This window comes from Bos indicus x Bos taurus, chromosome 2 (assembly GCF_003369695.1).
Source record: "Bos indicus x Bos taurus breed Angus x Brahman F1 hybrid chromosome 2, Bos_hybrid_MaternalHap_v2.0, whole genome shotgun sequence".
NCBI lineage: Eukaryota > Metazoa > Chordata > Mammalia > Artiodactyla > Bovidae > Bos > Bos indicus x Bos taurus.
This window is the reverse complement of record NC_040077.1, coordinates 105890655-105906395: the sequence shown is the minus strand read 5'-3', so window position 1 is coordinate 105906395 and position 15741 is coordinate 105890655. Positions and strand designations below refer to the sequence as shown.

General features: G+C 53.4%; 1 protein-coding gene across 12 annotated transcripts in view; it reads left to right on the top strand.

The window, feature by feature from the left end:
* TNS1 (tensin 1) overlaps positions 1–15741 on the top strand; it is a 216272-nt gene that overhangs the window by 111952 nt on the left and 88579 nt on the right. For 11 of the 12 annotated variants that reach the window (XM_027567210.1, XM_027567200.1, XM_027567247.1 and 8 more), the window contains 7 exons: positions 3370–3419; positions 5622–5793; positions 8977–9027; positions 10065–10187; positions 10545–10609; positions 12163–12246; positions 15335–15447. In XM_027567210.1, the coding sequence (XP_027423011.1) occupies positions 3370–3419; positions 5622–5793; positions 8977–9027; positions 10065–10187; positions 10545–10609; positions 12163–12246; positions 15335–15447 (658 nt within the window). Of the gene's footprint in view, positions 1–1652; positions 1936–3369; positions 3420–5621; positions 5794–8976; positions 9028–10064; positions 10188–10544; positions 10610–12162; positions 12247–15334; positions 15448–15741 lie in introns of those variants that run through there. The other variant, XM_027567239.1, reaches the window with a different exon arrangement.

Sequence of the window (15741 nt, the reverse complement as noted above, 5' to 3'; positions counted from 1 at the left end):
AAAGGAACAGAATTAAAGGTGGATGAAGGGATGGGTGGGCAGACCGAGAGCTTATTTTTCTTTATAAAATAAAATCTTCGAGTATTCTTTTTTTTTTTTTAATGTATTTATCTATTCGACTGCATCAGGTCTTAGGTGCGGCACGCAGGCTCTTTGTGGCTGTACATGGGCTTTTCTCTAGTTGTAAGCATGCGAGCTTAGTTGCCCTGCAGCATGTGGGATCTTAGTTCCCCAACCAGGGATCGAACTCATGTCCCCTGCAATGGAGGGGGAATTCTTAACCACTGGACCAGGAAAGTCCCTAGAGAACTCTTTGTAAAACCCTTGGGTAGTTTTCCCCAGAGGCTCTGGGTGGACCAGGTAAATCACACCAGACTGTGTTGTACCCATTCTACAGAGCGGTCAGTGAGGCCAAACAGCTGCTTCTCACGTGGGCTTCATAGATGAGAGTCGTCTTTTGTAGGATGGAAGCTTTCTGAGGTCGGGGGCCTTATGCCCAGCTGGTGGCCCTCAGCAACGTTCACTGAATGAGGGAGGGGGTATGATGATGGTGTGCGGAGAAGACCTCAGCCTTCCTGAGAAAGGCCCTGTGTGAGTCCCAGCTGCTGGAGGCTCGGTCTCCAGCCCTGTGTCTGTGAGGTCACTGTGTTTCTCAGAGCCCTCAGTTGTTTTGCTCACGTGCCCCGCCCCCGCCCCCGGCCCATCTGTGGTTCTCTAGTTCTCCCTGCGACTCGGCCCAGCCACCCCCAGACGTGTTACCTGTGCACGTCTGCTTTCCGCTACTGAGTGTCACATGCTTCCAAACTTTGCAGAAAACAGGAAGCCCCGTCAGTGAGAGGGCAGCCCAGTGATTCATCAGGGGATGACCGTCCAGCTGTTCGTCCCCATCCTCTGCACGAGGGTCACTGTCCAGGGCGGCTTCCTCCTCTGCCTCCCCTCCCCCCTCCCCTCCAACCGCAGAGCCGGCTTGGACTTTGTCTTATCACCTCTGGAGGCGGTGTGGCCAGACTCTGCTGGGGCCAAGTTTTTATTTATCTTTCCCGGCTTTTTGGGGTGGGGAGGCTGAAGAATGTGGAGTGTTGTAACTGGGGAGGGGGGTGGAGAAGCAGGACCTGGCTGTCCTGCTCTGCGCTTCCCTTTCGCCCCTGCGCCGGTGGAGGCTCTTGACTCCCCAGTCTCCCCACCAAACCCAGCTCAGTATCCCTGAGGCTCCTGGGGGCCTGGCCCCGCGGTCCTGGCTACACCTCCAGCCTTGGCTATAGTTGTGGCTTCCAGTTGTTAGAAGCAGCTATAGTGGCCTCCTCCAAACATGGCTGTGGAACAGCAGTCGACGGAACCCGAGGGGCTATTTATAGCAGGGTGGCCCTGGGGCCTGGAGCCAGGCCTAGGGCCTGGGGAGGTTCATCGTCTCCTCATCAGGGACCGGAGAAACGGAGACCGATGAAGTGTCGGGTTTCTGCGTTCCTCTGAGCGGGTCGTCTTGGAACAGCCTGGTTTGGGTCTTAAAAACCAAACACAACTCAACCCCTCCTTACTGCCCGCCCCCCCGCCCCACTTCCCACCCCTCAACTCCCCATGCCTGACTCATGCAAACCCAAGTCCTCGGGGCCAGGAGAGCTGTGGAGACAGAGAAACTTCCCGCTGGACAGCACAACTTGGCTGTTTCCTCCTGCTGCCTCTAGGCTGAGCTTTTTGGGGCTGTGCTGCAGCCCCAGGCTCTGGCTGCAGCCTTCTTGCGAAAGGCTGGATGGAGAGTCCTCTTCTTAAGGGGGCTGCCCTGACTTGGGGCTCAGCTGGGTGCGGGGTTGCAGAGCCCACCCACCCCCGCCTCGTTGGTGCTGCGTGGAGAGGGCTGAAGGGGGCTCCTCTTCTTGGGGCCCCAGTGGTCCAGCCTGGAGTCTAAGGATGAATCCTGCTGGTCGTCAGGACTTGGGGGTGAGTTGCTGTAGCCTTGGTTTCTCCTCTCCTTGGTGGACTGTGCTCCTCTCTCCTCCAAGCGAATACAGCTTGGTGGTCATGAAAGGCTGGTTTAGGGGAGGCTCAGGCATGTTTGGAAAGTGCCAGTGGGCTCAGAGGGCTCTGGCTGCGAGTGTCCAGGTAGGGCTTCAATTCTGCATCGAGTGAGGTGGATGAAGGGATGGGTAGCAGCTGGTGATGCAGGATTTTGCTTTTCTATAGAGGTAACTGTTTGTTTGTGTCTCTAACTATTCTTTTAATTGTACTTGATGTAATAATGGTAAGAATGTCTAAGGGCTGGATGTGCATAATTTCCTTTACTGTTCAAATAACCCCATGAGGATTGTTGCATCTTACTCGTGACATTGGGGCTTCCCTGGTGGCTCAGATGGTAAAGAATCTGCCTGCAATGAAGGAGACCTGGGTTTGATCCCTGGGTTGGGAAGATCCCCTGGATGAGAGCATGGCAACCCACTCCAGTATTCTTGCCTGGAGAATCCCTGTGGACAGAGGAGCCTGGAGGGCTACAGTCCACGGTGTTGCAAAGAGTCGGCGATGACTGAAGAGCAGCTAAGCACAGCACAGCACTCGTGACATTACAGAGGCTCAGAGCATTGAGTAGTGCAAGGCTGCCCATAGGATCCTGTGGGGGCTCTGATCCTGTACTTTCGTTGCCGTACCATACAGTTTCCCAGAGATGTTTTGGACACCAACTTGGGTCCATTTGCCTAATTTTGTACCAGTTGACAACCCTAGAGATGGGAGCGGATGAGGGAGGTAACAGACAATGGGCAGTGGGTCCTTAGAAGCATGATTTGCTGCCTAGCTCTGGTTGGTACACATCGTGCCTGGTGGCTTCTTGTCCCAAAACTTTTGACTGACCTGGTGTTGCTGCTTTAAAGGAGAGGCTTGCAGGCAGCTGGTGGGCAGAGAAGAAATGTTCAGAGCTGGACGGAGGGGTGCTAGCGCTCTCATCTTTCCTTCTTTCATGCTTGAATCTCTGTTCACCACTTGGGATTACTGTTTCGATATCCAGCACTTCCAGGTGAAATGAGTGTCCATCAATTTAGTAACTGCTTTATTGAGTGTGTACTCCATACAGGTGGCACCAGCCCAGGCCTGGTGCATTTCTGGGCACTGGGAATTTTTTCCTTGCCCGGAGGGAGGAAAGCGCTTCCCCTCAGGGGCTTGCAGGCACACAGGCACACTCACGTGGGGTTGGCATCGATTGCTTTTGGCTTTGAGTTGCTGTGTTGGTGGGGCTTTAGGGCACCTGGGCTGGAATGTTGGCAGAAGCAGAAGGAAATCTGTGTTTGCCCGTGGCCCTGACCACTTGTGTGGACAGCTCTCTGCTGCTCTCCTGCCGTCCAGCTGGTCCCCATCCTAACGCTGCTCCTCTCTTCTCTTTCCCAGAGTTCCACCAGAGTTACACCAAGTGTCCAGCCTCATCCCCAGCCCATCAGGTATGCCTGGACTATAGGGGGCAGGGGATGGGGGGCAGGCAGTGAGGTCACTGTGGGTATTCCCAGCAAGTCATGCCTTTGAGTCTCTAATGCCAAAGTCATGAAGCCACTGGTTGGGAGCATGGCAGACATGGAAGCTACAGCGAGAGGATGTGGGTAGATGGCACTGGGAATCAGTCATATTTTGAATTCTAGTTTGAAGCCAGTCCTTGAGCTAGATTCTTTATTTACCTGCATGATCTCATCTAGTCCTTGCAACAACCCTGCAGGGTAAGTATTTTATCCCCATTTGACAGATGAAGAAACTGGGTCTCAGGGAAATGAGGCAACTTGTTAAAGGTCACGCAACCACCAACAGGCAGCACTTGGATTTGCCTTCAGGACTGGCTGGCATTGAGGCCCGTGCTAGATACTGTTCCTTTCCATGAGCAGTGGCTTCTGATACTCGAGGATCATTTATAAAAGGAATGTTCTCTGGCTGGCTGGGCTGATGGGGGCTGGGGCAAGGGGATCATAGGGGACTCAGTGCTTTGCTCATCCAGAGTTACTTTGTCCTGGGTCCAGGTTCTCTGATTTTTTTGGCTTCCTCTGCCTCTCCTTCATCCGAGGCTTCTGAGATGAGTGAGAATCTGGCCCCAGGGATCTGGAGCCCCAGCCAGAGAGGGCTTGGTGTGTAGCTGAAGCTCCCAGTGGGCAGTAGTCCTACTGCCAGCTGTCTACAGAGAGTGGAGGGCCCCCTTAGCAGATCCCTCCTCCCTTGTAGCTGAGAATCGGTGGGTGCAGAGTTCGATGCTGATGTTGTCCAGGTGGTGGCGCTGTTCCGCCTTCAGTAGGAGCCCCACCCCCATAGGCTGCAGGGCCAGGAATGATCAGGACTCGGAGGCCAAATTCACAGTGGGCTCCCAGCACACTGGCATCTCTATCACTGCGTCCCAGTCACCGTCCCCATGGAGAAGCTATATGTCACCTTTGGCTCCCCTGTGTCCAAGCCCCATCTATACACCTGGCTCAGAGCTAACCCTGGAGGAGATTTGGATTCTGCCCCGGTTCTTGGTGTCCTGGGGCTGTACACCCTACTGCCACCCCATCACTCTGAAACACCCCAGTGGTATCCCTCCCACTGCCCCTCCAGTCCCAGCTTTACCCGGAGGTAGTGAGAGGTTATCAACATGAGTGTGGTCCATCTTGGGTAGCGAGGGGAAGCAGGAGGCTGGTGATGGGGTAAGAACGGTATGAGGTGCCCCTAGAAGCCACTGGGGGGCTTTGGAATGGATTACCAATTTCCCGAGACCCCTTTCCCCATCCCGTCAGCTCAGCCTGGACCCTCCTCTGGAAGAGCAGCTGGGTGAGGTGTAAAGGTGTGAGCCCTCGCTTCCTCTCACTCAGTGCCGGCCCAGGCAGCTCCCTACCTCTCTTAGAAGCTCAGATGGCACTGGGATGTCTGGGAGTCCCCTGCCACTGTGGCAGCATCCTCGGCCTCCTGGGCCCTTAGAAACCAGGGAGGTCACTGGCAGGAAGCAGCCCCGGAGGCGGTGGGAGCTGCCAGAGGTGGGGGGAGAGCCAGAAACAAAGGGCAGGAGTCAGCCTGCCTCCAGGGAGGGCTGGAATGTGCGCTGTGGTCTGGCTTACCTGGAGCCCAGGTGAGCGTGTCACCTGAGCTGCCCCTACCCCTGAGGGCCTCCCCGCCCATGCCACAGCTCAGAGCAAGCAGAGGGCGGTAGAAGGCTCAGCTCTGGGATGCAAGAGCCCTCGCTTCAGGCTCTCCTTCCTCTCTGGAGCTCTCCCTGGATCCTTCGAGAAGCTTCTGCCAGACCAGGTGGCTGCTGTATGTTGGGAGGCTGAGCTGGACTCCTGGGCCCTGGCTGGTTCCGGCCCTGGCTCTGACCTCTGGGATCATAGGTTGAAGGCGATGCCGACAGGACTGATGAACATGTAGGACTAGTGTCATTACTCTTTGTTTCTGAAACGGCTTGAGATCCTTGCCGGCTTCTGCGCAGCTCTGTTCTCCCCGGCTCTCCCAGACTGGCCTTGAGGGCTACACTGGCCTTGCCCCGGGGAAGCCTCTGGCCTTGGCTCAGAGTCAGGGAGCAGCCAAGCCCTCCTGGGTTAGATCTGGGGGCCATGTATGGTGTGGAGGGGTGCAGGTTCCTGGACCTCGTCCTGGGGGCCTGGATTCTGATCTGCTGCCTGCTGTCTCCCCAGAAACATGAGTACGAGCCGGACCACGGAGGACAGCTGTGAGCTGGACCTGGTGTACGTCACCGAGAGGATCATCGCCGTCTCCTTCCCGAGCACAGCCAATGAGGAGAACTTCCGGAGCAACCTCCGAGAGGTGGCCCAGATGCTCAAGTCCAAACATGGAGGCAACTACCTGGTGAGGATGGGCCCCCCCCCACTGGTCCAGGGCCCCATCCTTTCTGCGTGCCACCTCTTCCTGCTGGAGTCTCATCCCAGCCGCTCCTGCGCCAGCTCTTCTCCCCTCTTCTCTCACCTGCCCCTGACTTCGGGCGTCTCATGGTCTGAGTCCTCACTCACTGTCCAGCTGTCCTCTGAGGAGAGTCTCTGTGGCTGGGACACAGCATCTGAGCCAAGTCGTGTGTGTGTGTGCTTGTCCTGTGTGTGCATGTGTATGGTATGTGTGGTTTGTTTGTGTGCTTGTATGTGTATGTGTACAGTGGATTGTGTGTGCTTGTCCTGTGTGTGCACATGTGTGGGTATGTGTGGTTTGTGTGTGTATGTGTGCTTGTGCATGTGTGTGTACAAGTGGGGTGTGTGTGTGCATGTGGTGTGTCTGTATGTGTGTGTGTGTGCTTGTCTTTATATGTGTGCATGTGTATGGGTATGTGTGGTTTGTACTGTGTGTGTGTGCTTGTGCGTGTATGTGTACAAGTGGGGTGTGTGTGTGCATGTGGAGTGTCTGTACGTGTGTGTGTATAGGTATGTGTGCCTGTGCATGTATGTGTACCGTGGAGTGTGTGTGCTTGTCCTTGTGTGTTTGCATGTTTATGGGTATGTGTGGTTCGTATGTGTGTGCTTGTGCACGTATGTGTACAAGTGGGCTGTGTGTATGCATGTGGTGTGTCTATATGTGTATGTGTATAGGTATGTGTGCTTGTGTGTATATGTGTACAAGTGGGTTGTGTGTGCATGTGGTGTGTCTGTACAAGTGTGTGTATAGGTATGTGTATAGGTATGTATGTTTGTGTGTATATGTGTACAAGTGGGTGTGTGTGCATGTGGTGTGTCTGTATGTGTGTGGGTGTACGTGTGTGTTGACCAGGAGGAGGGACGCTGATGGTGACGCTCATGTTATTGAGCACCTGTGATGATCCAGGCCCTGTCCTAACTCCTTCCCACGTATTTAACATCACTACAGCCCTAGGAAGCAGCTACTGCAGGAGCACAGAGAGGTGGGGTATTTGCCTGAGGTCACAGCGTCAGGAAGTAGCAGAGGTGTCACACTGTCAGCACCTCTGAGAAGTCTTAGGGCAGAGCTGTGGCAGGGTGTGTTTTGAGGGACCTCGTGTTGCTGAACACAGAATCGTACTTGGGACAGGAGAATCTCCCAACCAATGTGGAGGAGGTTATCCCCGACTCCTCACCCACTATGGGGGTCAGAAAGGCTGGCCAGGGGATTGGAGCTATCCTGGCCCCAGAGGAGGGCTCAGGCCCACTTTATAGGAAGGTACATGTGGGCTGGACTCATGGACCGGCTGTGCCACGGTGAGAGAGCAGAGGCAGGGTGTAGGGACTGTGTTAGGTCCCCAGGGCTGCTGTAACTAATTCCCACAAATTAGGTGGCTTAAGACAACAAAATTAATTTTTCCTCGGTTCTGGAAGCTAGGAGTCCGAGTCAAGGTGTCACTGGGGCCGTGCTCCATCTGAATCCTGTAGGGGAGAATTCTCCTTGCCTTCTCCCATCTTCTGGTGGCTCCTTGGCCTATAGGCGCCTTGCCCTAGTCTCTGCCTCCATCATCACATGACCGTCCTTCTTCCCATGTCTGTGTGTCCTCTACTCTTCTTATAAGGACACAGTCACTGGATTTGGGGCCCACTCTGAAGCCAGGATGATCTCATCACCAGACCCTTGAGTACTTACATCAGCAAAGGACCTGTTTCTAAATAAGGTCACATTCTGAAGTTCTGGGTGGACATGAATTTTTGTGGGACACCATTCGACCCTCTATAGAGACCCATCCGTCAGCTATGTTGGACGTTGTTAAGAGTGTGGCTTTAGGGACTTCCCTGACTGGCCAGTGGTTAAGACTGCATACTTCCACTGCAGGGGACATGGGTTTAATCCCTGGTTTGGAGACTAAGATTCCACATGCTGCATGGCGCAGCCAAAAAAAAAAAAAAAGACATCCAGCTTTAAACATCAGAAAGTTCTATGCTGACTCTGCTCCTACTAACTGTCTGATCCTGGCACTTAGCCTCACTAAGCCTTAGGATACCATCTGTAAAATGGGCCTAATGACACTATCTATTTCAGAGGTTGTGGAGAGAATTAAGGCAGCTTGTCAAATGTCAAGTCCTTAGTGTGGCCTGGCTGTCTGGGAACACCCAAGTGGTAGCTGTTGTTACTGGCATAAAGCATATTCCTTTATGGGACTCAAGAGTGATGTAATGTAGTGGTTTAGTCGTTAAGTCATGTCTGACTCTTGCGACCCCATGGACTGTAGCCCACCAGGTTTCTCTGTCCATAAGATTTTCCAGGTAAGAATACTGCCATTCCCTTCTCCAGGGGGTCTTCCCGAGCTAGGGATTGAACCTGGGTCTCCTGCATTGCAGGCAGCCTCTTTACTGACTGAGCCAACAGGGAAGCCTATGAAGAGTGGACCAGAAGCCATTTAAGATCCTGCCCAATTTCAGGAGTCCAGAGTTCCATGAGTCTCTGCTGTACTTTCCCCACTCTGTCCCACCCATTCCAGACTCTGTGGTCCTCTTCTCTCCCCAGGAGATATCACAGAGGCCTTTGAGTTTCCCAGGCCTTGAGCTGGATGTTGGGAGTTCTGCCTGCCTCCTCCAGAGATGGAAGACAGGAATTCAGAGACAGGGGGGTTCCCGTGGGATGTGGTCAAGTGTCAGGGGATGTCTCCTGGGAGGTCAAGGATCTGAGAGGGTCCACCCAGCATGATTTGCACCCTTTGATAGAGGGTGTCTGACCACATAGCAGTTGCATCTCCATGGGGTGGGTTTCTAAAGGCACCATGTGAAGTAGAGACCAGAGATGGCCAAATGCTTACCAGTTGCCACCACTGGATCTCCATACAGTGTGGAGAGACACCCACCTTGGGGGTGGCCTATGGGGCCCAAGACAGATTCCATCCCCTTCTCACCTTCAGTTCAGGATGTTTGCTCATCCAGGGGCGGGGCTGAGTGTCTGCATACCTGTCTCTGTCTCCCTGTTCATCCTGAGAACCTGTAGTTGGTTCCCATCAGTCTGTGTGTGTCTGGTGGGGCTTCATGTGTGTTCATGTAGTAGAATTTCCAGCAGGGAAGACAGAGAGAGAGAAAGGGCTGCCTTCTCACAACCTCTTCCTTTTCCTCCTTCTAGCTTTTCAACCTCTCTGAGCGGAGACCTGACATCACGAAGCTCCACGCCAAGGTGAGCCTGTGCTGTTTGGGGGTTTTTTGGGGGGAGTTCTCCTTGCCTGGGCTCCCTTCCTCTGAAGATCCCATGTTAGAATCTTGGAGGAAAGTGCTGTGACTGTTTGCAAAGCCTGTTCAAAGTCACTGTGCTCCCTTCTCTTTGGAAAATAGAAAAGTGCATAGTGCTTCTGTGATATGAATTACAGAAAGCAAAGCTCAGTACAGTCATTTCCACCCAGGCCTGCCTCTGGTGGTGTGCACACAGAGTTCCTGGGGCAGGGCTGCGGTTGTGGGATTTTCAGTCTTAATGACGAGTCTTCTGGATTTGCCCTGGCTGGGAATCGCCAGTGCAGGCTTCCGACAGCCAGCATTCTTTCACCTGCTGTTGAGTGAGCGTGTGTGGAGGGGCTCTGCGTGCCGCTCCAGCCCCTGGAGTCCAGTGACCGTCGTTGTGTGACCTTGGGTGGGCGGCAGAGTTCTCTGGGCCTTGGTTTGCCTGTCTAAAAGTGGATGGGCTGGATTAGATCAGCTCTCTGGGTCCTTCTGAACACAGGTTTTCTTGTACTTTAAAGTTCTGTGAGTTAAAGTTTGAAGGAACCTGATGACTGCTATTCAGGTCTACTCTCTGTCCCACTCAGGCCCCTTTTGGCCTGAAAACTTGATGCTTTGTGTGTCCAGGGCCTGGGAAAGAGCTGTGATCAGCCTTCCGCTTTCCTTCTTCCTCCCTGAGCCAGCCCCTGGGGTGTGTGGGAGGAGAGCTTGTCTTAAGGTCAAAGTTGTGTGAAAGGGACCTGGGATCTTCGGGGGTGCTAAGCTTTTGCATTATACACATGTGAGAAACTGGGGCTGGGGCTGGGGTAGAGGTGGTGACTAACCTGAGGCCCCACAGGGAGCGGTGTCAGAACAAAGTCTTGGACCAGTGTCCTCAGCCTCCACACCCCTGCCTCCGAGTAGGGTTGATGGGCAGGGCGGGAACTAACGTCCCCTCACCGTCCCCTACCCATGTTGGGTCTCTGCGCTTCTGCCACTTCTTACTCATGGCTTGGGCCACAGGTCCTGGAATTTGGCTGGCCCGACCTCCACACCCCGGCCCTGGAGAAGATCTGCAGCGTCTGCAAGGCCATGGACACCTGGCTCAATGCAGACCCCCACAACGTGGTCGTGCTACACAACAAGGTCAGAGCGGGGATGGCACGGTGCGTGTGTGCGATGAGTGCGTGTACCTGCCCGTGTCATTGGATTGTGTGAGTGTGCAACTTTGTGTGTATTCTCCTTCTTGGGGATAATGCATTCTGTCTGGGGCGGCACCCACGAGAAACGGGGTCTACCAGCCTGTGGGGCCCTCAGGTGTGGTGGATAATCTACTGTTTCTTCTTTTTAAGATTCAGCCCCACCTGCTTCCTCCCTCCTCCTTTTCTGTCTGAGAGCCACTCCCCCTCTCTCCAGCCCCTTTTCTTTAAGGCTTTTGGTTGGGCTCTGGGGTGGGAGGGCCGGCCTTAACAGTGAAGGCTTTTGTGTTTGGGGCTCTTTCAGGGAAACCGAGGCAGGATCGGCGTTGTGATCGCGGCTTACATGCACTACAGCAACATTTCTGCCAGGTAAGAGAACCCAAGTCTCCTGTTCTCTGAATGTTGACAGCAGGACCCCCTTCCCCACCCACCCAAGGCCTCGGCCTTCCTTGGAATTGGAGGATGAGGACAGAGGAGACAAGAGATGCTGAGGACAGGGTGAGGAGCCCCCAGAAAGGAGAAAGTCCCTGCCCACAGCTCTGGGGTAGGGGCCCTTGGACAGAGGGTAGCATAGAGCAGAGACCATCCTCCTATCTGGGGCCCCAAGGGTCGGGGGGCAGCTGTGGGAGGCAGACCCTGCATGGGCGCCCCATCCAGCTGGCTTCTTGGGGCCACTTTCCTTTGCCAAACTGCCTTCTATTTACCCCAAAGAGCAGCGAGGGAGTCACAAGGAAATGTTGGAACACATCTGGGTGCAGCTGAGCCACCTAGACGTTTTCTCATCCATGCCCCTGCCTCTGGCCATCACGGGCATCTTCCCACTTTGGAGTTTGCAGCAAGAACAGGAAACAGCCAGCCATGGGTTCCATTCTGATTTGGCTTTGCAGAGAGGCAGAGGAGTTGGTCCATTCATTCTGTCATTTGACAATGGTTACAGAACAGTCACTGTGCAAGCTGTTCTAGGTGCTGAGAATAGAGCAGTGGGCAAAGGTGGGCCACTGCCCTCGTGAGTGTTAAATAAGTGAACAAACACATCCCTAAGGGCAGGAGGCAAGTCCTTTGGGAACAGAGACTGAAGCACGACAGTGGGGAGGTCTCTCCAGGAGGTGATATGTGAGCAGAGACTGGAATTAAGTGGCAGGAGGCTGGGAAGGACTGACTCATATGTGGTCTGGGGGGTGGTGGTGGCAGAGGACCTTCCAGGCAGAGAAGAGAGTAGGGCAAATGCCAGCAATGGGAATACCAGGGCCTGGCATGTTTGGAGCCGAATGATTGAAGGGACAAAGACTAGGAAGTGAAGCTGCAAGGGGGCAGAGTCCAGGGGCCTTGCAACCCTTGGTGAGGACTTTGGGGTTTATTCTAAGAGGGACATTGGTGGAGAGTCTAGAACGGCGGAGCTATATGATCTGTCTCTTTATAAAGTGACCTCTTCGAGGATGAGTAGAGTGTTCTCTGAAGGGCTTGCCAATAGGACGGTAGTTTTATGACTTTAAGAAACCTGACCCGGCTTAATCTTTGCTTAATGGTGAACACTGCCTGTGCACCTACTGTGGGCCCACATGTGCCAAGCTCTTTAGAGATGTTATCTCTCTCAATTGCCGTAACAACATTCAAAGAAGGCATAGTTATCACCTCATTTGCCAGGAAAGGAAAATCAGGTTCAGGAAGGTTAAGTAACCTGCCCCAAAGACCAGGGGCTACTAAGTCAGTGGTAGACTTGAGACGGGCTCCCAGGATGTCTGGTTCTAAGGCCCCCGTGCTGAGTATTGCAGCACACAGGAGGGAGGGATGCTGGAGCAACCCTTTCTTGAAAGTATCTCAGGACAGAGTGCCTGGAGGGCTCTGCAGGTCTGGGGAGCAGGGGTAGGGGGACAGGGGGATCGTGGAAGTTGGCTCCTCTGACCACCTGTCTCTCCGCACAGTGCCGACCAGGCCCTGGACCGGTTTGCGATGAAACGGTTCTACGAGGATAAGATTGTACCCATTGGCCAACCATCCCAGAGGAGGTGGGTCTCCAGGGCTCTTGGCCCAGTACATACATGTGTGTGTGTGCGCTGTATGTGGGAACCAGCCTCGTGAACCCATGGGACTGCACAGTGTACCTATGTGGTGGTGTGCCAAGCATGCATGTTCAGGTCCAGCCTGGAGGGGCATGAACTCAGGAGCCTGTGGGCAGCTGTGTGTGCCCACAGTGGGGCACAGCAGTTGGCTCCTGAGGTTGGTGCCAGAGAGCAGCGGGCCCAGCAGTAGGGAGTCGGGGGTGTGAGAAGACAGCTTGTATGAGAAAGCAGTGCCGTTCTTGGTCCTGTGTTTGGATGGGTCTGCAGGAGGCTAAAGTTATTGCCATCTGCTCTAAGGAGGTGACAGACACTCATTCATGATGAGGGTCCCTTTCTGCTGTGAGAGCTTTAAAATTTTACGAAGGGCTCTCAACGATGTGGTCCACAACAGCCCATGCAGGAAGCAGGGTAGGAATGGATTTCTTCATTCGTCTGGTAAATTTTTGATACTCTAGTTAATGTTCCAAGTGCTGGCAATATCTACTTGAACAGGATGATCTTTAGCCCTTAGTAAGCTGATTATTCTGTTGAGAACTTTATACAATAGACCATCAGGGTCATTTTAGACAGTGATAAATGCTTTGAAGGGGAAAAAGCCAAAATAGAACATGATGAGCTAGAGAGTGTGATGGGGGTGGATGTGAGAGGCTGATTCCAATGGACTGACCATTCTGAGAAGATGCCATGTAAGGTGAGGTCTGAGAAGGGAGAAGGAAGCATATGAGTGAAGGCCTGAGGTAAAGGGTCCAGGTAGCAGGTATGAAGGCCGCGGTGTTTCGTTGACTTTTCCAGCCCCTTGGAACACTGACCAGGCAAAGCAGGACCTCCTAGCTGCAGGTCCTGGAGCTTTCCAACCTCTCCAGGCAGGGGATTCCCAAGTCACACCCCGTCGCCTCCATCTTGCCTGGCTAAAAGTGTGCTGGCTCCGCTGGGGATTGTGTTCCTGTCATTGTAGAGGAAGCCCAAGCAGAAGCGAATGAGTCCTTAGGCCACCAGAGCCTCACAACCAGCACAGGGCAGTGGGTAGCTAGCTTCTGGGTCAGAGATCGGAAAGGAAATATCTTTCTGTGCAGAAAATTCTGACTAGGCTGTCAGACACAGCAGCAGTGGGTCAGGGAGAGTCTTCCCAGGGAGGAAAGAACTGCTGGAGCTCTTTTTTTGAGTTCTTTTACTAGATTATCAAAAATTTGTTCAAGATCCTGGCTTGCTGCTACAGTTCTTTTTTTGAGTTCTTTTACTAGAATATCAAAAATTGTTCAAGATCCTGGCTTGCTACATATGGCTGGTGGCCTTGGTCACAAGTCTGGCCCTTGGCCTTAAAAGATTAAATTCAGATAAGAGGAGCATGATGTTTATGATGGTACGATGTGGCGTGGAGGGTGTGGGCAGGGCAGTCACATCTCTGCAGCTAAAAGCCTGGAGGACAGGGATTACTGTTACTCTCAGGAATAGGATGGTTCAAGGATTCCACCGTGCTCAGTGTGTGCTTACATAGCATGCCATTGGGGGGTGTGTGTGTCTGTGTTTATATTATCTGCCTTGTATCTGCCTTGCCGCTCATATCTGTAGCTGCATCTGCTCATGGGTGGGTAATTCTGTCTGTGCTCAAATGTGGAAGTGCGACCGTTGGGGAAGTGGCATTCATTGCCACTTTCCCGCCTTGTCAGTGTTACTTCCAGGGATTGGATCAGCTGGAGGAGCGGAGGGCAGGGAAAGAGGGAGGGAGGAGCTTTGCCTGCAGCTCCCCCATTCATTGTCACCCCACCCCCGGGTTCATTGTCCCCAGCACACAGACACATCCTGTTGGCACGATCAGAAGATCTGATAGGAACCTGCCATTCCAGGTTTCCGGTTTGAGCAACGGGGCTGGGGGCTGGGTAGGGGCTTGAATAGGAGCTGGTGCTGCCCATCAGATTATCTTGCTAGGGTAGTCCAAGGTGGCCCCACCCCAGCCCAGGGACAGAGGCCCACAGGCCTGGAGGTAGGCCAAGGAGCTGAGAGTCAGGACGAGACCATTGTCAAGGTCATGAGGGTTCTGGTCCCACTCACCTCAAATCAGAATACATTCTGATTGGTCCAGCTGACCCAGAGTGGCATCCTCTGGCCAGTCAGGAGAGGAGGAAGCACTGACCAAATGGACTGGCCCCTCCTTCTAGTAGATGCATCGGAGTCAGACTGGTTCCCTGCTCCTCCCACCTGCTCCCCTCTCACCTTTGTGCCCTCTTGCTGTGTCTTTGGGGAGGCTCATGACTCTTTCTGGATTAGTTTTCCCTTTCTTCTAGGAGTGCGGGTGGCTTTTCCTTCCAGTCTTCTAGCGAGATCCTTGTTAAGGGAATTGGGGAATGTTGACTCTAAAGATAGGACTACTTAATGGAAGTTAGATATCCTTCAGTATCAAATGAAGTGCTATAGAGTAACTTTGTACCCTTTTTGCATGAGTGCTAAATCACTTCAGTGGATGGATGACCACTGGATGTAGCCCGCCAGGCTTCTCTGTCCGTGGGATTCTCCAGGCAAGAAAAAGCGAAGGACTAAAATTATTAAGCTCTTACTATTTGCTATATTGTTATGTGGCTGGTGCGTCTGTAGGGACAGAACTGGGGCCTGTGGGTACAAATGTAAACTTGGTTTGGGCTGGGGGTCAGGGTGTCAGAGCTGTTTGATGGTTGATCATCCTGCCTTGTTCTGTAGTGAACAGCTAAATGATGCCTGTCAGGGATGTGTGGGAGGAAATTTGGTCCAGCTGGAGATTCCTGGGCCGGGAGTGAAGCAGGAAAGAGATGGCCACATTGACCACCAGGGGGCGCTGGAGAACCCCAAGTGGGAGGTTTGGCTGGACTCCACTCTAGGTGTATCGGTACCTGTACAGGCAGCAAGGGTGGAGAAGACCCCAGGTGCCAGGAGACCTGGGGGTTGATGGAGATGGTGGGAGTCGGCAGGGCCACCTAGGGCAGTGTGCTGGGGAGAAAGAGAACAGGATGGCTGTATTCTAGCACAGGCCTCCCTGGCTGAAGCCGCCCCCTCCCTGCTCCAGGTACGTGCATTATTTCAGCGGCCTGCTCTCTGGCTCCATCAAAATGAACAACAAGCCCTTGTTTCTGCACCACGTGATCATGCACGGCATCCCCAACTTCGAGTCTAAAGGAGGTAACTCTCTGAACCCCCTGGCTTCCATTTTCCTCCTGTCTTCCATCTCCTTCTCTGAGGAGGCACTGTTAGGTGGTAAAAATGCTGGCTAGCAGCCAAGTCTTAGGCTTGGCATCTCAACTGTACCACTTCCTGTTTCTTTGCACCCCAGTTGACTCATCTGCAAAGTGGGTTTAATACTGGCAGTGCCTGCCGGCAGGTGACGCTGGATATGACCACGTTCTTAAACTCAAAATGTCTCTATTATTTTACAAATATTGATTTATTTATTTAATTTTGGCTGCATTGGGGTTC